The sequence below is a fragment of the Drosophila subobscura genome, chromosome J, assembly GCF_008121235.1.
Source record: "Drosophila subobscura isolate 14011-0131.10 chromosome J, UCBerk_Dsub_1.0, whole genome shotgun sequence".
NCBI classification, from domain to species: domain Eukaryota; kingdom Metazoa; phylum Arthropoda; class Insecta; order Diptera; family Drosophilidae; genus Drosophila; species Drosophila subobscura.
Genome location: NC_048532.1, coordinates 20,542,581 through 20,569,346, shown reverse-complemented (window position 1 = coordinate 20,569,346; position 26,766 = coordinate 20,542,581). Strand labels below are relative to the sequence as shown.

General features: G+C 45.8%; 3 protein-coding genes across 4 annotated transcripts in view; all 3 read left to right on the top strand.

Moving 5' to 3' along the window:
• Nucleotides 1–123: 123 nt before the first annotated feature.
• On the top strand, nucleotides 124–1,946 carry LOC117894473 (coiled-coil domain-containing protein 22 homolog). The gene has a single exon (XM_034801573.1). The coding sequence runs from the start codon at nucleotides 188–190 to the stop codon at nucleotides 1,859–1,861; it is 1,674 nt and encodes a 557-aa protein (XP_034657464.1). The 5' UTR covers nucleotides 124–187; the 3' UTR covers nucleotides 1,862–1,946.
• Nucleotides 1,947–4,223: 2,277 nt separating this feature from the next.
• The window catches only part of LOC117895231 (four and a half LIM domains protein 2), a 55,825-nt gene continuing 33,282 nt past the window's right edge, over nucleotides 4,224–26,766 (top strand). Inside the window, exons 1-2 of one of the 2 annotated variants that reach the window (XM_034802733.1) lie at nucleotides 4,224–4,364; nucleotides 20,047–20,132. In XM_034802733.1, coding sequence (XP_034658624.1) covers nucleotides 4,284–4,364; nucleotides 20,047–20,132 — 167 coding nt within the window. In that variant the 5' untranslated portion in view covers nucleotides 4,224–4,283. Of the gene's footprint in view, nucleotides 4,365–20,046; nucleotides 20,133–23,351; nucleotides 23,543–26,766 lie in introns of those variants that run through there. The other variant, XM_034802732.1, reaches the window with a different exon arrangement.
• Nucleotides 14,736–16,857, top strand: LOC117895232. The gene has a single exon (XM_034802738.1). It carries the CDS (start codon nucleotides 14,823–14,825, stop codon nucleotides 16,572–16,574), a length of 1,752 nt encoding a protein of 583 aa, XP_034658629.1. The 5' UTR covers nucleotides 14,736–14,822; the 3' UTR covers nucleotides 16,575–16,857.

Genomic DNA, 26,766 nt, shown 5'->3' with positions numbered 1-26,766 from the left:
TGGAAATGATGGAAACAGAAAGGATAAACAACAAACACTATTTTTCATCTGTTTCATTGCAAGCTTTGCTCGTGCTCATATAGAGGGGGGTTTAGTGGGTTAAGCCATCTCATGTTATCGATAAATGACCAAAAGCAGAAGAAGAATTCCTCGTAAAATGACAAAATAACAAACAAATAAACGAGCCATGGACGAAGTAGACAAGATAATCATGCACCAGCTGCACCAGGTGGACGCCAGCATAGAGCCCACGGAGGAGTTGTCCAGCTTCACGCCGGAACTGGTGGTGCGAGCTGTCTCCAGCTGCCTGACGGAAATCCGCCCAGAGCTGGAGGTTCCCCGAAGTCTGCCGGGCGGTGCGATGGCTCAGAGATTCAGCGTGGCCACTGCGCTGGCCGAGCAGTGCAAGGAGAGTGGCTACCACGGCGACATTGGCTACCAGACATTCCTCTACCCCAATCCCATCGAGCTGCGGCGTCTCCTCATGTTCCTGATCGAGCAGCTGCCGCGGGAGCGTCAGGCGGCGGATGACCTGACAGGGAAGTCGCATTCGCTAAGTGGCAGGGAAATGCTGCAGCGTCAGATACGCAAGAAGCTGACGGCTGAGCTGAAGGCCCTCTGGGTGCCGCAGTTCTGTCGAGCGGTGGGCAACAGGAGATCCCACGGATGCAGCAGCCTGTGCATTGATTTTCGGCCAAAGTTGAATCTCAATGTGCCGTCGGCCAATGCGGAGGAGCGCACCAAGGAGGTGCAGCAGTACTTTGACCAGCAGGCGCCCAATCTCTTCCAGCAGACAGCATCCAACTCCTACGATCTCATTGCCACGGTGCTGCACAAGAACGATCTGGAGCGCTGGGGCCACGGGCTGATCGACTCGGGCATGCTCGGGCTTCTGGCTGGCGAGGATACCGTCATACCGCCATTGGTTCTGTCTACAGAGAAGCCATCATCCACGGCGACTGCCGCTGAGCTGACGCCTCTGGAGGAGCTGACGGAGGAGGTGCAGCAGCTACGCGCCCAATGCGAGACGCTGCTGGGTGAGCGCAAGGCGCACGTCGCTAGAATTGGAGCACTGAAGCAGCGGGAGAGCGAAGCCACCAAGCAACTGGCGGACATTCAACCTCAGCTGAAGCTGCACGAGCGCACCTGCCTTGTGCTGGCCGATTCCGAGCAGAATTTGACCAAACTGGAGGGCCTGCTGCAGGCCACCGAAGCCAAGCGGCAGACATTGACGCAGCAGTGGCAGGACTACCGTCGGCCGCTGCTGGAAACCCTGGAGACCCTCAAGACGGCCAAGGAGGCGCAGCACGTGCAGAGTATTCGCAGCGGGATCGAGCAGCTGGAGCTGGAGCTCAAGGCGAAGACACAGCAGCACAACGAACTAAATGCGGCACTGCGCACGGCCACCCAGTCGCTGGCACCGCGGAAGGAGTACACGCGCCGCATCCACGAGTTCATTGGGAACATTCGCAAGCAGCGGGCGGACATCTTCAAGGTGCTCGACGACACGCGGCAGCTGCAGAAGCAGCTGAATGTGGTGGGTGCCCAGCTGCAGCGCCAGTTCAACTACACCGACGACCTGCTCTTCCAGAGCGCCAAGCACGATCTGCACGCCAAGAAGGCCTACAAGCTGCTGGCCCAGCTGCACGCCAATTGCACCGAACTGGTCGAGTGCGTCGCCCTCACGGGGAATGTGACGAAGCAGATACGCGAACTGGAGGTGCAAATCGATGGGGAGAAGCTGAAGAATGTCCTGACCAGCCTGCAGCAGATCACCGGCGACATTCAGAAGTTTGAGCAGCACATCCAGGAGCTGCAGTCGCAGATAAGCACAGTGGAGAATGGTGTGGCCAAGGCGTAGGTCTGACCCTTCGACTCTATTTTACCTATGTATTAGTGCCAATGTAATAAATCAAAGCAGTCAACGCCTAGCGTTGATTTCATTACAAGAAAATTTGATTTTTGAATCAACCGCGAGAGAACAGCTGTCCAGCTGGTGGCTTGGACAAGAGGGTGACGATAACGTGCAAAGAAAAATACTGCAAGACAAGAAAATACTAGAAAATGCAAGGTGTGACCTAAACAAGGTAGTCGTATAAGTGATGGCCCGTAAACTATAATTCGCCGATGTTGGAGTTTCTCTTTAATACTACCAGCAAATAGGGCTGTCCAGGACACAGAAAATTAGTTCAGCAATCGCTAAAAATTATAGTTTTAGTGCGGAGACTCCTAATTAGCTGGCAATATTTGGCAGAATATCAAAATAGAGTAAAGTGATTTCTGTTTCGGCATATTTACGGTATATTTGTGCACTGAGCCGGTAAATTATGGTATTTTTCTGAGGGTCTTGCGGTGACACGTTATCGATAAAGCCGCGGTCCCGCCGTCCATTTGCTTGAATTTTGGATCCCTCTGAAAGCGCGCGTCGTCGGGGCTCCGTGCTTGTTGTGCTTTCGTTTCGTTTTTGTGTTGTTGATTTACTTTTGTTGGTTTTTAATTTAAAGTAAGCGCCTGCCCAAGCGGTACTCGGGGCTCTCGGTCTCGGCTCTGGCTCAAGACTCAAGTCGACTCAAGTGGAAGCCGTGTGTGTCGCGAGCCTCTGGCTAGTTTCTAGTGTCTCCTTCTCCCCCGGTGCTTAGGACTCTCCAGAAAAACTAAAATTACACGAGAAAGCAAACCAACAATTGCTAGCCCTCGCTGGCTGGCTGACTGGCTGGCACACATCAAAATAAAACACTTGAGTGGCATTGCTGGGGTGCTGTTTGGTTGCTGCTTGTTGTTGTTGTTGTTGTTGCTTCGTGGTGGTGCTGCTGCTGCTGCTATGTTGTCCATGCCATGCCATGCCGTGTGCCTGTGCCAGTGGCCTGTGCCGCTCCAGAACTTGTTTCGGGCCGGCCTAGAGTTTGGTTTTTGAGTTCTTTTCTTGCATGCGCGCCGATAACACGTTTAACCGGTGTGCGTGTGTGCCGACACTTGCACATGTGTGTGCATGTCTGTCTGTGTTTAAGTGGGGTCCCCAGTGCGTCTGTGTGTGTGTGTGTGTGTGTGTGTGTGCCTCCTTCAACAAACTGTTGCTGCTGCTGCCACTACTGATGACGTCGAACCGAAGGCCCTTCTGCGGCATTCTGCTGCTGCAGGCCATAATTATTATGCTGCCCTCCCAATTGAATTCCAATTAGAATTGCGATCTGTGAAGGTCGTCGTGCCGCAACACACACACACACACACATCCATAACACTCAAGAGAGTTTCACCAAATTAATTGGCGGCATTTAGCCGGCCGGCTTGGGCTTCGACGGCGCTTGGCTCTGCTTCGTTGAATCTTTGGCGTTCGGGGGGGTCAACCAACGTTCGAGAGCAGCAGCAGCACCAGCACCAGCACCAGCAGCAAGAACAACAAAATGATTTGTCTGTCGTTCCGGTGGCCCGTAATGTTTGCCCATTTCGGGTTACCCGTTCTCACCTTGCCGTGACGTTTGCTGCTAAAAATAGCCAATGAACACATGAAACTTAACATATGATCCGTTTCCCGTTGTTTTTAACAATTTGAAAATTGTAACGGCAGTGGCAGAACGGCAACCACCACACACACACACACACACACACACACCAATACCAATGCAAAGCACTCTACCGGCAATTAATAAAAAACAAAAGCAACAAAGTGGAGAATGGAAAATGTAGACTTCGGGTGCACCGAAGCTTGGAATACTCTGTGAAAAATGGAGGAGGAGAAAGCTATTGAAGATAGGAAAAAATAAAAATATTCTGTGGATTATATTAAGACGGAAATGAGCTCCCAAAGAGTTCCTTCCACATGGAATCCTCCATAAGAATCCTTCCCATTCCACCCATATTTATAGCCTTCCCATGACATAGCCACTTCTGTTCCTTATCATAGCACCATTCCCCTCCCCCCAGCAAGCGTATTTGCCATAGTAAAGTGAAGTATAAATCGAAAAAACGTTCCACCAGCCAGCGACATATTTCAATGGCTACGCAATAATTTGCTTATAGAAAACAAAAAACAATAATAACCGCCCAACTGATAAAAAATTAAAGAAAAAGCAGAAAAGGTTGTTATAAATTTCATTTAATGTTTCGCAGCACCGCAAAAGGCAATACAATAAATAATCTGCGGCAATTATTAAGCGAAAAAGGAAAGTGAAAAGTGTAACCAAAAGCAATATACGAAAGAAGTGTAAGAAGTAATTAGAACAGACCTGACCGACCGACCACAAAGAGCCGACCAACCCGACGAGAAGGAGGAACATTTGTTAAATATGACACCATCGCCGACCAAGGAGCTCGTGAGTGCCACACCGACAATTTCCCGACGTCCGCGTGAGGAATTTGCCGAGAAGGTGAGCAAGCAAAGGATATACAAACCATCCAGCACTTCCTGTGTGTGTTTCCATTAATCGAACCCCCCAACACTGGGCTGCCTTTCAGACGAACACGAACAAGTATAAACATTTCTTGGTGCCTCTGCTCGGCTCGGCTCGAACTTTATAGATTTTGTTCATTTATTGTACTTTTTGTACTTTTTAAATCGTTGCCAGTGTGTTTGTTTGTTTGTTTTTTGTGCAATGCACAATAAAATATATATGTACTCGATCCGTGCCACACATCAATGTGCCGCGTTCAAATAAATATCGCTGTCATCACTCTTTTTCTCGACCTCTGCCGTACTAGCCGCCAGCTGCCCTCTCACCTAGGTTTTGCCTCCTGAGTGTTCTACATACATTATGATTTCCTTTACTGCATCTGAGATTCCCCTGCCACTGCCGCCTGCCTTTGCCGACATTCATTTCCGTCCCGAGTCTAGAGTGTGCTTTGATTTTTGGCCCAGTCCATGGCTTTTCTTAGCTCTGACTAATCGAATTCTGCCGCTGGCCATGGCCTGTACGTGAGGTACCCCCAACTGATAAGATATCGTTTGGCAAGAGCCATAATCGTTGCTGTTCCATCAGCTTTTGAGTTCATAAATGGCAGAGAGAGAGAGTGATAAACTAATAATATTTATAGAAATTAGAGCAGATTTTAGCTCCAATTTAGCAGCAAATTCCAGCTGTACTTTCAAGCTACGATTTTGCCACATTGAAATTCCAATCATTTTCCTCCGATTTGCATTTGCATTCTCATTTCACGCTGACGTCACTTACAGACACTTGAAATGCAAATAATTAATGGACTAAACACTTGCAGCAATAACAAAAGAAAAGACAAACAAAAACAAATGTTAAAATTCAAAGCCAGTGCCTTAATGAGAGGTCAATGTAATGTGGAGAGCCTCATTTCAGTACGAGTGGGGGGTAACCCCCGCGAGATGTGGAATGTCGAGTAATCGAGAGATCTGTAAACGGGTCTCAAGTGTAGAGGGAATTAGCATTTTGCATGATAAATACACGGCTTAATAGACGCTGAACGGTTACAGATTCAAATGCAAATTCGCTTATATTTGTATTTACTTATAGCCAAGATCTGGATTCAGACAAAAGCTGTCACCAGACAACGCCCCAGGAATGTGATACGGAGAGAGAGAGAGATGTCAAGACTTTGAGGCAACGAAAAGCGAAACAAATTAAGCGACAACTCTCCACGCACAGCAATCAGTGGGCTTTGATTTTGTCTTTCGTTCGTTTCTCCTTCATTTTTTGTCAATTGATTGATTCGCCACAGTCGGCAGCAAGTTTGTTTGCAGATCAATCAATTGGTTGCACATGCCGAGGAGTACCTGTGCGGCGGGAGTTGTATATAAACACATGTGTATATAGTGTACATATACTCATGTCTGCGGCTGTCAACGTTTGTCAGTCAAGCGTCTAATGCAAGCGAATTTAATGGCATTGACCATGAAGCTAATGCGAAGCGGAGGAATAAAGTTTGCATACCCTTGCCACGGGGTATATGCACCTGCTTGAACCGCTCTAGAATCCCATAATTCCTGCAGTTAAATTCAAAATAACTTCCCTATGTCATTCATTCATTCATTCATTCATATATGTAGATCGATGTCATAGGACTGCCAGCTAATTTCGTTTTTAATGATGATGATGGTGTAGCCTGCGTGGCCAGCCTTAAAAACGTCCAGCATTGAAGGCTAATATTGTTGGATGGTTTTTGTGGCGTGCTAACAGCTAATTTTGTATATTCTGCATATGCTGTTTGCACATTAACAAAAAACAAAAGCAAATGCAGAAAATGTGGCTTAAAAGTGAGGAATTTTTGATACCCTTTGCAGCCTTCAGCTATTCAAGAGATTTCTACGAACAAAAAGAAGAATTCCACTGCGGTAGAGCTGCATTTCCACACATTCCCATGATAATTTCTACACAAACTTCTTCAGAGTGTTTCCTATTATATCTGCCTCTCGATCCTTACACAAAATCTGCAAAAATAGACAAAGTTTCCCCACAGCCTCTATCATCTATTAGACCCTTTCCCACATAAAGGGTATCCCCAGCGAAAAAGAACGAAAATGAGAACAAAAATTGCCGCGCCACATAAAACGACATGCCGTGCGAAATCTGATGCAATCGATGAGATCATCCCGCAGCAGAGGCAGCAAAGAATCTTGAGAGACCGAACCCAAAGCCAAATCCCCGTACTCACACGAGCGTGCTATAAGTCGTCCATAATTATACAAATAATAAGCCCAAAGCCAAGAGCCACAGCCGCAGCCACAGCCGCAGCCACGAGCCAACATAATCGTTTCATTAGCTGGAGGAAAAGTTACCCTTGGCTGATCGTTCAATTCTAAATGAGACATTCATCCATCCATCTTTGAGAATTTCCAGCCTGGATTCTGAGTCATTTCGAGGCCAAGCAGCTTCTTGGTGCATCATCATCTTGGTGCCTGCCTCCTTGTTGTGCCTGCTGTGTGCCCAACTTTGTTGCATTTTGACTTTCAATTTCTTGTACACTCAAAGAAAACCCCTGGCAAAACATTTTTAATTAATTAAAACAACATTTTTTTTGCGTGTTGTTTAAGTGCCTCGCTCCGAGAAGGTGTAAAAATTATAATTATAATGGATTTCGGCTTTTGATATTAATCTTTATGGGCTCCGTCCAGTTCGTTTGGTTGATTTGTTTCGTGTGCCTTTTGCTTCCTGCTTTTTGGGGCTGTTGAATAAAAGCTAGAACTGAGTCATCGGAGTCATTATTCGCAACCCCAAAGAGCATCTCAAAGCGGCTTCTGTTGGCACTTCTTTGTGTGGAATATACTCTTGAAGAGGGTATGCATGTGAGGGCTGTAAGTTTGCTTAGCAATTAGGAAAGAATTTTGGAAAATTAAGTGACAAATCAATGGGGCACTTTGTGTTCTTTCAAGGGGATCGAGTGGTTCTAGAAGGAATCCTTTAGCTCTTTCTACTCCTTCTCTTATCCAAATTGAGATCCATTTGTATGCAAAACAAAGTGCATCCACAACTGCGACTAGCTGCCTGCTGTTAAGCCTTTCATCCTTTTACATTTTTCTGCACTTTTGTGTTTTTTGACACTGTGAAACCCGAAGCACCAGCAGCAGCAGCAGCCAGTTTGTCCCCTATCGGTGCTCCCCACTTTTGTGGCTTTCCAAATGCCATACCATTCCGTTCCATTCCATTCCATATACTATATGCCACAGGCAGATAAAAATGTGGTGTGTATGTGCATACATAGGTGCTGCGCTGCGGCTATGTATTTGCATTTGGAGAGGCTTATTTGCGTTTTTAAAATCAACTCAAACGCCTTGCACTTGCCACGAGCGAAGTACGGCCAAAACGGGTGGCAATCCATCGACTGTTACTCGACTGGTTGCTGGCAGACATCTGACATCTCACTGACAACATTGTCAACTGTTTAATTGCATTATTAGTTTTCATTGCTACGACCATTTGCGTGCAAATTGCTTCAGATGATGAAAGGCGCCCCCCGAACCCCAGACCCACTTGGAATTTCGGTTAACGATGATTCTGCGGCACTTTGGGTTCCACTGAGGGAAAGAAATGCTCCAACTAGAAACAAGTTTGATGAATGGAAAGACTTGGAAAAGAGAAATTTGTTATTCAATCCAAGACCTGACAAGATTATGTAGAATGGAGATGGTATCACCGTTAAAGGTGAGAATAACAACAACCGATTCGTTGCTGGACTCTTTGATCGTTGATTTGTATGGCAAATATGACAAATGTGCATAGAGAGTGGCTTTTGCTTAAGAGTATTTTTGGTACGGATTTATGTAGATTTTAATGATCTTCTCATTCATTAAACTTGCTCCATCTGAAAGTAACTATCACAGCTATCGATATTTAATTCTTTCTCTTTGCTTCATTCTCCAAAATAAAAAAGTTCCTCGGGTTTCCTTACTCACAAGTTCAATTTTCCAATCTTTGCATATTTTTTACCGAATTTTTACTCCCAATTTTCATTTAAATACCTCTAAAGAACCGTTGTTTTTCGCAGTGTCCCTTCATTTGGTGTTCATTTGGGGTCTTTTTGGGTAGATTGTTGCGTGTGCCGTTGTCTCTCTGTTGCTGCGGAGTATAATATATTTCCCAATGGGCGTGTTAGTTAGATACATAGATACGGCGAGTGGTCGTTTGGCCGCCTATGGATATCATCTTGCACACCTTTCCAACAAGCCACTGAGAAGAGGGTAGGTGGGTGGTTGGTTGGCTGGTGCGGGTTTGGGCCAGGGCCAGGTGGCAGCGGGCAGCGGGCCCTGCCCTGTCATATCACATGGCGGTGTTTGCGCAATGGAATGCCGGCACGCTATCGTTCGAGAAGAGGGTATTGGGGGATGGTCTCATCATCATTCTCCTACTCCTCCTCCTCCTCCTTCTGGTGCTTCTGCTGCTGCTGCTGCTCCTTTTCCATCTCCCCCCCGCTCTGTGTCAGTTTTTTGGGCACCCGGAGGCGTGTCGGCCTTTGTCATACATTTATTCCTGTTATTATTAAATTAATTGATTTCGACTTTAATACGTTTATTTTGGAACAGCTGGCGAAATGCTATTAAAGCAAAAGTTTACGCTCGGATCGTTTTGCCTATTATTAGATAGAGGCAGCGAAAATCTCCATTCGAAACATCAATTTTGCCTTAACTACGAGCATTTTATTCAACTTTTTCTTAGCTTTGTGATCTTTCAGTTTTTATTTGTTCGCTTTTTGGGGACGACTTTGAACCCGCGTAACCCCAATTTGTGTCCAAATGTATTTAGCATATTTGTTTATATCTTTTTTTCTATGCGGTGCGACTATTTAGCCTTAATTTTAGCCAATCACTTACGCCAGTCGAAAATTTCACACCCAACGAAAAGCCAGTTTTGGCATTAGGATTTGTATGTGAAGGCGTTTCAGCGAACTGGGAATACTTTTCGAATAAGCTTAAGCTCTGGTTTTGTGACGTCACAGAGGTGCGACTGTCAGCCGAAAGAGAGAGAATCTAGAATTTAGGGACGCCCTGCTTGGATTCCGCCAAGAGCAAAGAGAGATAGCTTAAAGCAGTGCAGCATCTGAAGAGCAGTGAGAGCAATCTTAAAGCAGTGCAGCAAATGAAGAGCAGAGAGAGGAAGTTTAAAGCAGTGCAGTAACTGTATGGCACAGAGAGGAAGTTGAAAGTGCACTGCACTGATATGCAGCTATTATCACTGATCGAAGGCAAGAGATTTCTCAAATTAAGAGAGCAATTAATAGGGTTACATTGCACGTTCTCTTTATCTGTAAGTTTGATATTTAAGAGTCCAACTAATGCCATTTCTCGTATGACTGCCAGAGATTATATTTCCGTAATTAATAATGCAGACAAAATGCGTTCCTCCCTCTTCCACATCTCTCTTGCTTGTGCTGCCGCTGTTTTAAAAATAAAACTCTACGTCATCGTTTAGCATTTGGCACTAGGCGGCATGCAAGCAGTCACTGTGTCTGTGCCTCTCCCGCCTACCGCCTCCTTCCTTCTCCCGCTGCCATGCAGCCAGCCACACATATGGCCTTTCTCCAAAAAATGTTCAAATAAAACAGTCATGGGGGCAGGCAGCCCAGCAGTCAGTGCCGTTCCCTTCGCACCATTACCCCGCGGGCACAGAGCTTTTGTTTTTGTCTTTTTTTTTGCAAAAACCTCGCGTCATGCGTGCCTCCACTTGGCACCTATTTATGTGTAAACATACATACATACATATGCACATATGTATGTACATACATACATGTAATATGTACAAGTTTACAGTTGAGGTCAAAATAGCATAGCCAGCTGCGTAGCCCAAAGACTACATGCTGTGTGGTGTGCCTTATTATTGCAGTGCTATAATTGCGACCGCTGCTGTGTTGGCTCTCAGGCAGCCTTTACGAGTATTTTTGTTTGCTTGTACGAGTATGAATATTATGGTATCCCATGTAAGTACGAATATTGGATGGACCATGTACTGCCCCCCACTCCTCCTCACTCCTGCCTATGGTCTATTTTTCTTCCCCTTCATCTGTTTTCCTCTTCCACTGCTGCGGGAGGCGGCGGCTGCTGCTGCTGCTGTTTGGAGTTCGCGGTCTCTGTGCATTGCACGCCGCCGGCAACCGGTCACGTTTACTGTTGCTGTTGCTCTCACACTCGAATTCTCTTAAATGGTAGGCCAGCACCACCGCACCAGCTGTGTGTGCTCTCTATAACTGTAAAAACATGCTCGCCCACTTCCTTTGGGGCCGGCTGGAACACGTTGGAACGCATTGTCCAGGCGTCGTTTTGTTTGATTCCCCTCGCTCCCCTGCCAATCTTCATCTCCCGCTGCTCCGCCGCAATCTCCCCCTCATGCTGCTCAGCAATCTCTCGCTCACCAGCTTCTGAGCAATCTCCTGCTTGCCCTGCTTCCAAACTCTTGCTCCCTCTCCTTCCCCCACTCTTCGGCAATCTCCATCTCCCCCTTTTAACCAATCTCCTTCACACATCTCCATTACCCTCTCTCCGTTAGAGTGCGCTCGAGTGTTTGTGTTAATTATACACTAACCGCGGGAACTTGCGGCAGGTGAATCAGATCACCATTTACATACATAACTACATAATGTGTACATAATATATTAATGATCAATTGCAAATAAATTCTTACTAAGAAGAACTTTATTCGCTCATCATAAACTACCTCCCGTAGTACCCACATATTTTAGGGTATCTTAATCTTCGCCTCCAGGCACTAAACTTTCTTGCACCGTTTTGTTAATTGTGCCAAATGTGCACATAAACATCTACACACAACACAATCGAAAGACTCCAGCAATGGCACTCACAGCACAATATATTTATGTACAATATCCAATTCCAATAACTGATATATCCAATAAAATTCAACATTTTCCAATTTCAACACCCACCCATAATTTTGGCTTCTTTGCGGCTTTTACTTTGGCAATGTTTGTTGTGTTTGTTGCTTGCCATTGTCGCTGGCATTGGGACGGCGCTCCCTTCGCTCCCCCCACCAAACAGCTGTCATTGTGTGCTCCGTCTGGCTGTGTTATCATTGTGCGTGTGTGTGTGTGCATGACTTAATGGCGTATAAATGTTATGCATGCATATGCGAGTAGGAGTATGTACAGACATTTATTTGATACTTTGCACACAATGCACTGGCCATTGGCCAGCCAAGCACCCAGGCCAGACCAACCTTCATTCATAATTGGATGTCATTCAAATATTGATACCCTTGGAGGCGGCAGAGCATAGGGGAGCGGCATAAAGTACAACTTGGAATGGGCTTTCATCCATTGTGCATGAATGTACTTGGGGGTTCAATAAATGCTTACCATTAAGCAATTATTCCCTTAATAAACATGGAAAGCTCGAAGCATATTTGTAGCCATAACTGCCCGAAAGATTTAGATTTTTTCCATAAATATTTCCTTTTTTATGGCCTAAGGAAATGCAAACAAATTCTCCATGAAATGTTGCAGCTCAATAAACAGAAGAGAATAAATAGTAAGTACTCGTATATCATTATGTGGGAAGCTAAATCCTAGATTTATTATACCTTTAATATGCTTTTGCAGATGTTTCTTCTGCAAATGATTTAGTCAGCACTCGAGCCATAAATTGTTTGAATATTTCTTATAACATTTTCTTGACTCTTCGAGGCACCTACCGCAACACTCACACTTTCCTTTGGAGTAGAACAAAGCGAACAAAGTAGAGTTTGTGCAGAACACTATGGCAGCAGCAGTTCATATCCGTTGAATGATTAATTCATGGCCTTTTCCATGGGGTCAACGGGTTGCATGAGTAATATTTCGATACGAATCGTTTATTCATGGAGATTTGCGCTTTGTTTCATCGCAAAAATAAACACATAACTGCTCCAATTTGTTAGTTGTACATATTTTATTAATCTTTGCACAATAAACATTTTGGCGCAGCGATATTTCTCTGGGCGCAAGCAACCACACGACTGTGCGGCATGTGGTGGCAAGCTCTTCTCCCTTCTTCCTTTCTTTGCTGAACGCCTGCAGATGCGGTTGGCCTGCAGGGGGGTTCGGGCCAAAAGTGTTGATGTGCGGAAGATGCTGCCTCATGCTTCTGCGAGTGGCGTGAACTTTCCTCCTCCTTTACCCCACACTGGGATCTGCGTTGCTTTTCTTTCTCTTTGGCCCCCTGCTGTGATTTCAGATTGCCCCACCAAGTCCACCACACCAGAATGGTTTGTATTTTCCAGCCAAAAGTATTTCGCTCCTCGGTACATGATTATTTCTTCATACTCAAATGTTTAACACATCAAATAAACATTTGCGGCATTCCAATTTAAAGAGAGGCAATGAATCGAAGGTATGCCACAACTGCTATGTTTCCCCAATGGAATGGCCAATCATTTCGTTGGTAGTACAACTATTTAGTGAAAAATTATAGATTTTGTACGCAAAACATATTTATATTTATGCCTGAACCTAGTAGCAAATCCTTAGCAAATCTCAGTCCACATAAAAAGGAGAAAAAGGAGCAAAAATAATTAATAAAAAGTTAGTTCACACGAAAATCCACAGATGGCGCCACTGTTACTTTACATGATCATTTTCATACATTTCAGCTTTTGTCAGAATGTGAAACATCGAATTCTCTGTAGGCGCGAAGTTCAAACGTGCTTGTGCATCACAGTCGTGGCCTCTGGCATTGGGCAGCTGCAGAAGGAAAACTTAAATTCAACTTGTAAAAGGATTAAAAATGGTTGAATCTCCCCAACTGATTAATGGCCCAACTGGGATTCGGGCATGGCACTGCAGATGCTGCTGCACTGTCCAATGTGTGGCTCGGGGCTCTCTATTTTGAGTGCATGTTTAAGCCTGTTTGTGACCGCCGAATCCCAATAGAGTGCTTAAAATATGCATGTGTAAGCCCTGTTTGCGCGCTACAGTCAGCTCCATTAAGCGCTTAAAATATGCATGCTTTAATTGTCCGACAGCTGCCGCGGCAACACTCGAAACTCACAGACACTTCAGACACACAGACACAATCTAATGACGGGGCATAAAGCGCTTGTCAGCAGCGATCGTTGGTGCTGGTGCGGTGCTGGTGGTGGCGGAATCGGAAGCGAAACAAATCAAAATTGCCACCAAATTATCGAGTCACAAATAAAAGCCACAACACACGGCGCACAACGAAACTCGGCTCTCAATTCCCAATCACTCATTGGACCGACACAAAGAGGCGTCTGTCTGTTGATAGAATGCTCCCCCGTCTCGCCACTTCAAACAAAGCATCGCAGTGCGCGGGCAAACACCTGAACTCAGTTTGCCCGATTTGACACCCGGACACAGCCAGAGCCACAGCGAGGCATACGCTTGGCTGGGGGCATATAAGGCAGCTTGCCACAGGAAGAACAGAAGCCCAAATGGAGTACCTAATACCTTATGGGTGACATTTGATGGTTACTTCCTTAAGCAAAGAGCTCCATAAAGGGGTGTGGCATATGTTTTGGGCTATTGAAATTGAGGTTTATAAGAGGAGAGTGCATTGAACTTTAAAAGTTTAAACTTTCTACTTGTTAAGTTAATGAAAATCTGTAATTAAACGTCAACGGTTCATCATTCCTTTGTTCTAGCAATTATTCGCATTAAATTTCCCCCTCACTGGGTATCCAATAAACGTAACATCTCTGCCCCATTCCTCTCCCAAGTTCTATTCTTTATTATTGCCATTGTTTCTATTGTTTATTTGTAAGCTCTAATGCGTTAAATGAGACACTGCTCGATAGCTAATTAGAGCGATTTGTGGCTGGGCATAAATTAAGAAGGAAACTTCCAAAATTTACATAATATTTTACCCACACAGCCAGAGCTCTCACCCACGCAGTCCTCAGCCGTGAGCTCAGAAAGCCAAAAGCCCCAAGATGATGAGGCTGCTGCGACGCTCAAAATTGGTCAAAACAAAACGAAACGAACAAAGCAACGCAGCGGAAAAGAGAGAGCGAAAAAGAGCCGCAGAGAGCGCGCGACCATGAAGAGGTGGTCTCGTCGGTGGCAGAGTTACTCGCTACTTCTGCCTATTTTCAGTGCTCGTGTGCTTGTCAATGCGGAAGGTTACAGCGAGAGCCCTTTCACTCGCACTTTTCACTCGCAAGTTCTGCCTATTTTTGCCGACGAGACCTCCTTATATAGTTTCTTCATGCGCGCGACTCTACCGCTCTCTCGGCCGTGTTTGTGTGGCGGAAATTCTAGTGATCCGCATAATAAGTGAAGTTTTGGCGCCGCCGCTCACTCGCTCGACGGCAGTCGAAAGCGTCGGTTCGGTTTTTCATTTGTTGTTCCCCAAGCCGCTACCCAGCGCCGCTTAAGCTTCATCCAAAGGTTAATTTTCCGCGAGAGATCAGAGCCGAGTGATGTCGTTTTTTCGCAACATTCGCTCGTCGCTGTCGTCATCGTCGCGGGCCAAGAGCTCCTCCTCCCGCGACACGACACCTGTGCGTAGCCAGCAGTCCTCGCGGCCCGCCAGCGTCATCAGCGTGGGCAGGGCCTCCAGCAGTCGTCGGGACTCTACGACCAGCTCCACGCTGCAGCGCGGCGACACCTTTATACTGCCCGAAACCGATGAGGAGGCCAACAACACAGCCGCCTCCACGCACTCGAACAGCTCCACGCTGGAGAAGAAGTCGAAAAAGTCGAAAGTGTTTGGAAAGTTCAGCACCTTCACGAAGCGCAAGAAGACGCCCAGCGGGACGCCCGCGGAGGAGGAGGTGGCCAGCTACGAGCACCATCCGAGCGACACGGCCACCAACACGTACTACAAGTGGCGCAGCGATGGCGGCGATCGGCTGCAGGACTACGATGCCCAGTCGGATCCGTTCAACTTCCTCTACGAAAAGCAGTCCAGCCTGAGGAATCTGCAGTCGGGAGAGTCCTCGGTGCAGCGGCAGGCCAGCATCGGTTCGAATTCCAGCGGCAGCTTCGACTCCTCCACGTACCGCAAGAGCAAGACGCCGACGCATCTGCGGGAGCAGCTGGAGCAGCTGAAGACCCACTCGAACGACGATCTGCTGGAGGATCAGCAGCGGGAGGAGGATGAGCGCGAGAAGTACAAGACGGTGACGCTGAACAGCTTCAGGAAATCCTTCCGCGAGCGCCTGCTCCAACAGCAGAAGGAGGCGCCGCACAATCCCGCCTGGTTCGTGGAGGTGCCGCCGCCGCCCACCCCTGACCCACGCACGACGAGCGGCAACCGCTGGGACTGCAAGGAGAATCGTCCGGATTTCCTGGTCTTTGAGAACGACAACTACCGGCCACAGTCGCGCTCCCCGCTGCGGGATCGCCCCTCCCGCTCGGCCACCCGCTCGCCAGTGAAACGCAACGAGACTTTCCGCGTGGCGCAGCCCTCCCTGCGGCACATGTCGCCCTCGCCCACGCCCTCGCCGGCACCCTCCATCCGCATCGAGATCAAGAACTCCATTTCCCCGCACTCCCCGGGCCGATTCGTGCCCGTGGGCGTGGCCAAACCAATGCCCACAACGGAGTACTACGCGCAGCGTCTGCTGGCCAGCAGCAATCACAATCACGGCAGGCTGGCTCCGGCTCCGGCTCCGAGAACCGCCAGTCCCAGCGCCTCACAGCGTTGGTATCGCCCGCAGAGCTCTCCCACGCGGCTGCAGGCCACGCGGATGAGCGTGGATCCCCAGCAGTCGCCGCGATTGGGTGTCCATCAGCAGCAGGCCTCAAGGATGAGCCACCAGCAGCCAGCGCGAATGAGTGTGGAGCAGCAGCAGCAGCATCAACACAAGGGTGGCCGGACCCTGGTGCACATTGGCAGTGACCAGAGCAGAGCCCAGTCCTGCGCCAATCCCATGCCCGCGCGAGGCCGTGCACCCACGAGGGTGCAGCTGTACGGCAACAAGCCGCAGAGCAATCGACTCCAGCAGCAGCAGCTGCCATCTTCGACGTACTTTGGTGGCCACTACAATGCACCTGCCACAAGCAACGCTGCAAAGCAGCGTGGATCCTCCAACGGGTTGGGTGTGGCGACAGTCTACAGCGGGGGCGTTCCCACCGTTTATTTGGGGCGTCGCGAACAGCCAATGACACGTGCCGCCCCCGTGCCCACACGGCGCAATCGATCGCCCATTAAAATGCCTTGGCGATAGAACGAAACAGAAGAGCGCGGGAGGAATCGAAGCTTGTACAGAAATTCTTTCCAAAGAGAAGACAGCCAAGAGTCGTCTGAGACAAGGTCTCTTGCGTCATGATTGGAGCGGAGCTGCGTTCAATCGATTCGATTCGGGGGCGGAGTGGAATCGGAGTGGCAGTGGACTTCGATCGTTAATGATTTATGTATCCATCAGACTCAGCCTCTCCTCAGTGTGTTGTGAATTTCGCTACGTCAAATAATTGTTAAGCAAAGATAAATAATACGTAAATAAATATACGCAACAAAAATGTCCACACAATTGAACAGTTTTTTGTTGTTGTGTGCGCCCCAAGGGTCGGGGGACTTACACGTTTTTTTTTACTTCACTGTTTTGCTTTTTGCTCGAAAAAATAATACTTAAAAATGTAAAAAAATAAACGGATAACCCGCGCTGTTGGGCAGCAAAAGAAAGCTTTGTGTGTGTGCTCCAAAAAATATGTGAATTTTAGTGCCTTGCCACAGATACAATACTCCCGCCCCGCATATGGGAGTTCTCTCTGTGGCTGTCCGACTGTCTCTCTGTCCCTCTGTCCCTCTGTCTTGCTGTATGACTAACTGTGCATGAAAATGAGCCGCACGTTACGTGACAGGGGCCTTAAATATGGCCATCCCGAGTGTGTGTGTGTGGTGGCTTGGATTTCTAGTTAGAAAGCAGCTGATGAGATTCTGGCCGTATTTGGTTTGTAAAAATAAATAAATACATATTTGTATTTGTACAAATTATGGCATAAATTGTACCCAGGCACGCCAAACGGCACGATGATGTCAACACGGCGAAAAACAGCTGTGCGCGGGGGCTGCTAACACTCGAGGGGGAATGCGGATACAATCCAATCAATCATCATTTGGCGATGCACAAAAGTAAAAGGAGACTGCCAGATGCACCTCTCGGGGGGTTCAGTTTACACAAGCGGATCTTCCTCTCTAGTCAGACATTTCTTTCTCTCTCTTAGCCAGCAAATTCCTCCGCTATTTCTTCCTCTCTGTCTCCTAATTAGCAGATCTTTTCACTTTCTAAACTGACCGCGCAGCAGCAACCAGGCCAAGTCGGAGCCTTCTTCTAAACTTGGTCAGTGCAACCGGCCTAGCGGCCAGCCACTTGTCTCTCCTTACTCCACACACGATCTTGAACTACTTACAGCCATTAGCTGTGCCCGCGGTGCCCAAGCTTAAGTAGAGTGTGAAAAATACTCGCAAGTTTTTCTGCAATATGAGCTAATAGACGGCGCAGCCGCAGCCCCAGCCGCAGCCTTGCCCATATGGCTGGGCGATCTTTGCGTGGGTCTACACACAAAACAGGTTAACATTTGAATCATCATCGGGCATTAGGCAGCAGGCTTAATCGTGATCATTAGGTCGTTGTAGTTGTAGTTGCCCCCTGGCCCACCTGCCCTGCCCGGCCCGGCCCATGTGAAAAACTTCACTTTGGCTTTTTGGTCGCTGAATTTCTCGTTAATTTCTGTCGGTACTTTGTGCCCGTTTTTTATTTCCATTTCTGTGTGTTTTCTGGGGTTTTATTTTCGGGTTTTTGTGTGTGTTTTGCAATAAACAAACACTTACTGTTCTGTGCCGTGGATTTGCCTGAGCTTTGGCACCGCACAGAAATGTTTATACAAGTTCCAGTCTGGTCTCTGAGCCTGATGTTGATGTAGACAACGAACGCACAGAGATAGATTCATTTCCAAGTAAGCAAAAGACCGGTTTACTGCGACCTACGGATTGCGATACCCTGTAGGGGGATTGGGGTGTGTTTTGGTAAGGCAAAAGACAAAGTTCATGCCGTAAAAGTTTAATTTGCATCAAAGAACTATCACTAGAAGCGATTCAAATAAAGAAATTACATTGAGAAAACATTAATTATTCACCCTCCAGTGCAGTGCACTCCCCAAAGGGTATTTTCCAGTCGTTTCCCATTGATTTTTGTGCCTCATTTGACTGCAGACAAACCGTCAACAGTCGGGTGGCACATGGCGTCAGAGCGTTAGAAAATGGCAGCTACTCCGTATCGTTGCCAAAAGCGAACTTTGGGCTCTGCTATTTGCTGCTAGAAACTGCGCGTATTTTCTGCTTTGGCTGTGCCAGAATTTGTAGCAGTGGGTGAACCCGAAACTACGTTCCATGAGTGGGCAGAAGGTGCTGCTACACTGACAAGCTGCAAAGACACAAAGAGTCGCCTAGTGTCAGTGCCACAAAAGGCAATTGCAGCATAATGCTGCTGCTGCTGCTGCTGCTGCTGCTGGCTCATGTTTATTTATTCAGAGATTATTCAGATTAAAAACGAAATTGGTTTACAGTCGATAAGATGTTGGCAGCAGGCAGCCGGCGAGTGACATCATGGGATTAAAGTTCGAGAGTTTTGCAGAAGAAAATAAACAGCGAGAAGAGAGAGAGATGTGAGAAAGCTGTGTGTGAAGGTTGTTGCCCATTTGGTTCCATTATAGATTTATTGACACACTCATTTGTTTAATTGGGGAAGACATTAATCTCCCCCAGTGCCAAAGGGGGAGCGAGAGCCGCTTAAGTGGAAATCAAACATTTGCCCAACTGCGGGGCCCAAAGCTTGCAACTTAATGCCAATAATATCCTGGCCATGTCTACTGTCTGCCGCTGTCCCCCCACTGGCCCGCCCCATTGTCTCTCTGCCACTTGGGTCGCCCATGAACTGGGTCAACATCGATTTTTGGGCCAGCGACGTGTCACAATTATCGTTACGCCCCCCCCCTCAGCATGGACCCCAAAAAAAAGCGCAAAGAAATGCAGCATAAAGTGGGCGCACACACAGGATATCCTGAATATTAATGTCTCAACGGTGAAATCGGCGGCTCTCATTTTTTGGCAACAGGAAAACAGTTTTTACAGCACTTTTCCTCTGCCCACCGAAACACAGAAAGACAAAGGGAACTTTTGGCCTGGCCAACAAATGGAATCAAGCCAAGTGCAGTTTCTGTCTGTGTGTGTTCTGGTTCTCCTTCTTCTGGTTTGTTTGTTGGCGTGTATTTTTGGAACAAGTGCAACATCCACAGCAGCAGCGGCGGCCACTGCCACTGCAACATTTGGAGCAGCCAGCGAGCTTAACTTTTGGCATGTCGAAGCGTTTGCCACACGATTCCTGTTTGGCCCCTCACGTTTGGCTCGCCAAATGCAATTTCCCCACAATTTGCATCGCCCCCCAAACACTTGAGATGTGTAAATAGATATGCAGATATATCTTTATCCATACTTTTATTTACGGCATTTTGCTTGGCGCAGTGGCCCGTAAATGAGCAGAGCAGAGGGCACAAATTAAGTTGCACAATCGTAAATCTCTTGTCTTGTTTTCGGTGCTTTCAGGCAAAATTTAAAGCGCTGAATTTGTGTTGTGGTTGTGGACGTTGTAGGGGATTACTATCTTCCCTTTCTTAATTGTGTTTTCTCTATGTATTTTTCAGGGTGCCATTATTCGCGAGGTTGAGGATGGTGTGCGCTGTGAACAATGCAAATCAAATTGTCCTGGATTTGCAGCACACGATTGGAGGTAAGCAGAAATACACACGAATTTATATGAAATTATAAAAATTATATAAATGAAATATGCAGAAATATTATTTTAAATACCATAAAATAAATTCAGAAATATGTAATTTTATATAATTAATTAAACTTAAAACGTCAATTTGCGTTAAAAATGCTTTCAAAACCACAGGTAGCACAATATTCAAAGACCGCACTGTAAAGCTTTCTTGCAAAAGCTTCTTTGTATCTGTAGTACTCGTAGCTGCAGCCAGATGGCGCCACATAAAAGTAACGACTGGGTTTTTCGATTGAAATAGAATTTGCTGAGCAAACAAAAAGAGTCTTGGACTCCCAACAGCCGTAGAAGATCGAAAAGAAAGTGGAATCTTCTTCTATAAATTCCACTCTTGCTAGTGAAACTCCCAGACCAGCGATAATTGCTCCAAATCCATACGAAGATAAAGATTTTTTTGTTTTATAACCAAATACTGTGAATACGGGCGTGGGATCAGAATTTTGTTTTGGCAGCGATCGATGGATAAATGTTGACTCAGCCAATGCCAAAACAGATGAAACCTCTTTTCAAACATCAGCAGCGAACAGCAGCAGCAGCCACAACGATTTTGTGGCCCATAAAGCAGTAGAGAAATGAACGGAAAACCGCAAGTCAGTGGCCCAAAATTATGGGGCGATGATACAATGGAAGCGGAGTACTTGCCCCACGGGTCATATCGATGACAACGCTGCTGCACACAGAACATTTTAATGATAATTTCTCTGGCCACATCGTTAATTTATAGTCTCGGTGCAATTAATTATATTCATTATTTATTCATTGTTATGTTTGCACTTGAACTGCGTTGCGTTTCAGTTTAGTGGCTAGAATTATGCAATTTTCCAAACGATTATGTGGTGCACTCTACGCCCATGAATCCACACCGAATGTGGTGGGGGGGAGCAATTGCAATTGGGTAAATTGGCCAAACACTTAACGATTGTGGCCACAAAAACCATTTGAAATTACGCCATTAAACTGTAAACTGAATCGAATGTCCGACTGTCTGTTGTCTGACTGTTGGGTGTCCGTTTGTCCATAAGGCTGTCAGTCCGCCTGTCCGCTTATCCGTCCGTCTGTCGCCTCCTTTGTCTAACTGCAGTTTTGTTTGTGTTTTCTGTCTGATGCTGGCCGCACGCCAATTTTTCATTCGATGATTTACGGGGCGTATGCGTATTCCGGCACTGTGATATGCTTCTAAAAAAAGGTCAATGTAGGGTCTCTCCGATATGAGATAATACTCCAAATTAACTAAAAATAAATAACTAATTAATCTAAAATATTAAGAATAAAGGTCAAGGACAGGTACAAACTATATTAATTTTATATTAAACGCAAATATCGTTGTTTTATAGGGTATTCGAGTATTCTGCATTCTGCCTTAAATTTCTGAATTTTTTACACTTGTTTTTTTTGTGGTTTTTTTGCCCTATTTGATTTGTAATGTGTGTAGTCCGTGTTTTTGCATTTTCTACGTGTCATTCGCTATAAATTACCAACAGTTCTAGTTTTGTTTTTTGTGGGTCGTTTTTTGTGTGCTGTTCCCTATTTTTATGGCCGACTTTTATGGCCAAATTTGTCTGTTGGGTTGTAAATTAAATTATTTTTTATTTCTTAATCCCAGCAAACGCATAAATACTTATTTAGTAACCCAAAGATATTAGAAAATATTTAAGAAATTGTGGGCATATTTTTTGGTTGAGAACGCAGGTGATGAAAACATAGATCAAAAGCCATCAGTAGAGGAATATTTATTATAGAGAGAACGGACACTGAACGAAATTGTGGAATTATGAATGAAAAATGAAGAAAATTCAAGAAATGTAGTGAACAATTTTACTTCTAGTAATTTTTATAACTAGGGAGTCATTTATCCCAAAGTGATTAAATTTCACTAAGCACCGATAGGGTTTCCCATCGGTAATACCTTCCCCCGCAGCAACCTTTTCCCTGCGATTACATCGGAGGTGCATCAGCAATTAGTAATCAATTAATTAACTGAAACAAAGACCTTGGACTTGTTTTTTCCATATTTAACGAAAAAATTCACTTAATTTCTTAGATCTCTGCAGATTGGGATTCGAATTGAATTGATGAAACGATTGCGGTGGAAGATTTCTATTGCGATTGCGATTGCCATCAGTGAAAAAATGTCGCAACGTCAATTTGGTTCAAGTTTTGGGTTCAACTCAAGTTCAAAGCGTGTGCAAACGCGCTCTCTCCCTCTTTCACCCTCTCTCTCTCTCTCTCTCTCTGTCACACTGACTGGCTTTTTAGGGCTTGAGCAATGAACGCTGCCGGGGCTGACATTGACTGACTGACGAAATGACTGACTGCTCGAGTGACTGACGTTATGCCCTGAGCCGGCTCGTGTTTGCTCACGTCTCTGCCTCCACAAGTGTTTGTGTTTGTGTGCGTTCATTGACGATCTCTCTAACAGCCGCGTGCTTCGCCGATTCATTTGTGGTTGTTGTTGTTGCGTTGTTGTTTTTTGCGTTTCGAGACGCGCTCAAAATTGCATTGTTTAACTGTTAAAACAGTTGTTACTCAGTTGTCCACGCGATCGGTCTGTGTGTCGAATGAATATTCCCAGCCCAGTCTGAATTTAAAATACATTTTAAGCCCAAAGCAAACAGTGAAACACAAGCAAAGAGACGAAGAAGAAGAAGAAGAAGAAGAAAGGAGAGCACGCAATGTGTAAGCAGCGCTCACCTTATCGCCAACGCTCACGCTCCAACTCGCTCTCTCCCACTCTCCGACTCTCCGACTCTCTTTGTGTTTACCTAAACGTCAATTGCGCTTATCAGTATCGACATCTTCGTGTCTGTTCGTAAACGCAATACAGTGAGTGACCAAATATTAGTACAGCTGGCAGTTTTGAGCTAAAATAAAACAAAAACAGTGCAGGCTGGCAATATTGGGAACGATTCGTTCGCATCATAAGAAAAGTGTATTGCAAAATATTAGAACTCATTGCATACCAAAGAAAAGTGCAGGCAAATAGCACAGAACATTTAATATTCAATTATTAATTCATATATTCGCGTCACGCACTGTTTTAAGACACCTGAGCTGCTGTCAAACTGCTGACTGCCGTCACTGTTGCTGCTGTGTTTACCCTCCTCCCATCCAATTGTTGCCGCTTTAAAGTTGCGTGTTCAGCGCTTCTCCTGGCGTTTGCATTGAGTTTGCTCTTCCAACATGCTGTTGAAGGTGCAGTCGTGTGACGTCTTCCAAGTGCAGCCCGTGCTGGTGAAGAAGCAACCAAAGTTTCCCACCCGAGAGCGCCACATGGCCATACGGCGTAAAAAGTCCACGGCCATGGTCACGTCTATGGATAAAACAACAACAACAATAACAACAGGCGGAGAACAACGGTAAGCAATGGGTAGCAAGAGGGGGGTTCATCTGTAGATGTATTTATGAGTTATTAAGGTGCTGGCAATTATCGGCTAATGGATTGCACCCCACCCGAGGCGGCGGCTGCTGGCAAAGTATTTTAATTGGACATCAATCTTTTGGCACTCACTTTATGTGAGAGAGTGTGCGAGAGAGAGATAGACAACCTTTTGTATAAATTCTACTTTGATTTTTGCCATTTCTTTCTACGCTTCTTTGCAGCTTTTGTCTTATTTTATTTAGCTGCTGCTTTGCATAATTTCACACTTGCAGATATCACATTTTCATGATTGCCCCCCCCACCCAGTGTTCCCCTCACGAGTTTGAGTGAGTGTTGAGTTATCCACCACAAAAAATGATGGGCAAAGGTGGAATTTAGCAAAGAATCGAATTTGGAAGTTCCCATAATTTCTCCAGGTCCTAGAGCTGGTACAATTACGTGTAAATAAACATAAATTGCTGAGAGCTAACCTTGAATTTGAATTTTAACAGAAATGCTGCCTCTTTTTTTGCCCACAAATTATACAATAATGTTACAACCGAAGCACAAATTGGTTATACAACATGTACCAGATCTTCCCTATCTAGACATACATAAATACAGCATTAATCGCTTTGTTTTTCATCCGAAATTACGACTAGGGAAACAGATTTTTGACAACAAAGAAATACACAAGATTCTCCTCTGCCAAAGATCCAAAGATCGAAGATAGTGACGAATGATCATTGTACTTTGGGCCATAATAAACTCAAATGGATCGCTGCCATCGGGGGGCCAGAAACAAATTATTTGTGTGTTTACTTAGTGTGACGCCTCGTGTTAACGTGAATTTCCACGAATCACAGAACAAAAGTCAAAGCAAAGCCAGATATATATGTAGATAAATAAATAAATAAATAGATTTCCATTAAAGAAGTAAAACAACATTTTACAGCTACCTTTTGGAGGGAGAACAGCGCCCGATACAGTGCAGAACATGTGATGTGGACAGAGATGGCCTGAATGGCCACAGCCAGCGGCACAGACATTTGCACCTGCGACCAAGGTGACAAGCGAACGACAACCGACAAGCGCCAAATGTAGTCAAGCAGATAAAGATACTGAGAGCTACAAGCTACAATATCTCTCTTTTTCTGTAATGTAATGTAATTTTCCTTTTGGCCTGGGAGCCTGCCTGCCCGCCAGCCTTTTCGTGTAATTAAAAGCAACAAACGAGCGGCGGCACCACCAGCGTGGACGGGTGGGATCTGGTGGGTTGTTAAACAAATAAACAGACTCCCTGCTGCCCCACAGGCTGCCTGCCCCCAGGTGTGTTTGCACTACGCTCTTCTCCCTCTATGTACTCATAGGTGTAACTGATAGATAGGCTTGATTATGAACAAATGCATCTGCCTGTGCACTTAATATTGCCATTCTGAATAGACTTTTGCCATAGTTGTGGTAGAAAGGAATCAATTAGCTGAAAAAACAAAATGGGAATGCCCAGAAAGTCCTAGAAAAGGGAGACTTGCATGCCAGGAAGATTGTAATGATGAAAAGGAACCCTTAAAATCGTTGGAATCCCACGATCTATAGGCAGAATCGATCAAATAATGCCTGCCTGTTCGATTCTTCCTCTGTAAATCTGTTTCTTGAGAGCGCTCTTAATAAATTTGTATAAAAAGTTACAGAAATTAGCAGAGAGTGGATTCTTCATGGAATCTGTTAAGCCTCTTCCTTTAAGATAATAAAGAACTAAATAAACAGCATTTCGAATGATTAATCACTAGTAAAAGCGAGTAAAAGAGACCTCGGCCCAGCAGATCACGTGCTGTAGTGGAATAATATTTATGTAGTTGCAATCGATACGCAGCTACTAATTGAAGATACATTATCCGCAGATACGAACGCAATATCCAATGCAAATGGCAACTTGTTCCGGCAGCCTTCTCCGTGTCCATTAATCAACTGCCTCACCAAAGTCACGTTTTGCATTTCGTAATCGTATACCTACACCCGTGTGTCTCTGTGTGTGTGTACACACTTATGGCAGTGAGTGTATGGAGACATTTTAATGCGGCTGCTTATCAAACTGAGAGACAGTGCGACGACATGCAGCCACACCGCAGAGCTCCGCAGAGAATTACTACCTGGAAAAGGCAGAAGGAGCTGCTGGAGGAGTAGCCTCTAATTAAGTGGATTCCAGCTCGAACGTGGAATGGTCATCAATCTTCCATGAGATAGAGATACAAGCCAGCACACATGTGTGTGCGCCCACTCCGGGGATCGCACATTAGTTGCCTTTGATTTTATTGTACAATTTCAGCTAATTAATCATCAATGTTTACGATTAAGCGAAACAAAAAACAACAAGCAAGCAAAGAAATCTTCATAAATTACATTAGCCATCAGGCAGCTAGCCAGCCTCTGCCACACCTCCCTCTCCCCTCCCCAGCAATGAATCTTTCTGTGGCAGGCATGGGGCAAGCAGGGGGTCAAACAATTTGGCTTGTATGACTGTGCCCTATGAGTCTGTTGACTCTTTTCGTGCTCGTGGGCCATGAATGAAAACACTTGGCCACCACCAATCAAACACCCGCCCCGTAGCCGGCAGCCTCTGGCTGTGGCTCACCGCCCACTCAATGGATGTCCGTTCGTCCGTCCACTCTCACTCACTCACTCTCTCTCTCTGTATATTTTTAGTGCTAATACACAAAATTGGCCAAGTGCTGGCTAACTGAATAGAAACTGAACGTAACGGAACGGAACGGAACGAAGGCAGGAGCTGAGAGACTGCGGTGCAGATCCATCCAATGGCATCATAATATTATTAAAACAGCAGCGTACTCTGTGTTACTATGGTGGAAGGGGAATCGGAAGAGGCTTGTTTATAGCAGAACATGGCAGAGAATATTGGAAATGTTATTGAAGCGTTCAATTTCAATATTTTTCAGGATGTTTTCACATTCTTTGATCTGTATTACCCCCTCTTAAATCCTTTTGACCCACGTCTCTGACCTCTTTACGGCCCATTTGCGTCGTCTTTATGGATTCTGTCCAGCTTACAATGTCTGTGGTCCGCCCTGGTGGTGACAACAGTTGGCCTTTTAGCTAGTTGCGTTTTGTGCTTATAAATAATTGCAATTCGGAATTTGTTTCATGTCTGCTGCTCGCGCGCGTCTCTTTGCGGCTGTGTGGCGCAATCAAAGTCAAAGTGTGGCA

Coding starts and splice junctions, on each gene's coding strand:
- LOC117895232 (XM_034802738.1), top strand. CDS start 14,823: ATGTCGTTTTTTCGCAACATTCGCTCGTCGCTGTCGTCATCGTCGCGG.
- LOC117894473 (XM_034801573.1), top strand. CDS start 188: ATGGACGAAGTAGACAAGATAATCATGCACCAGCTGCACCAGGTGGAC.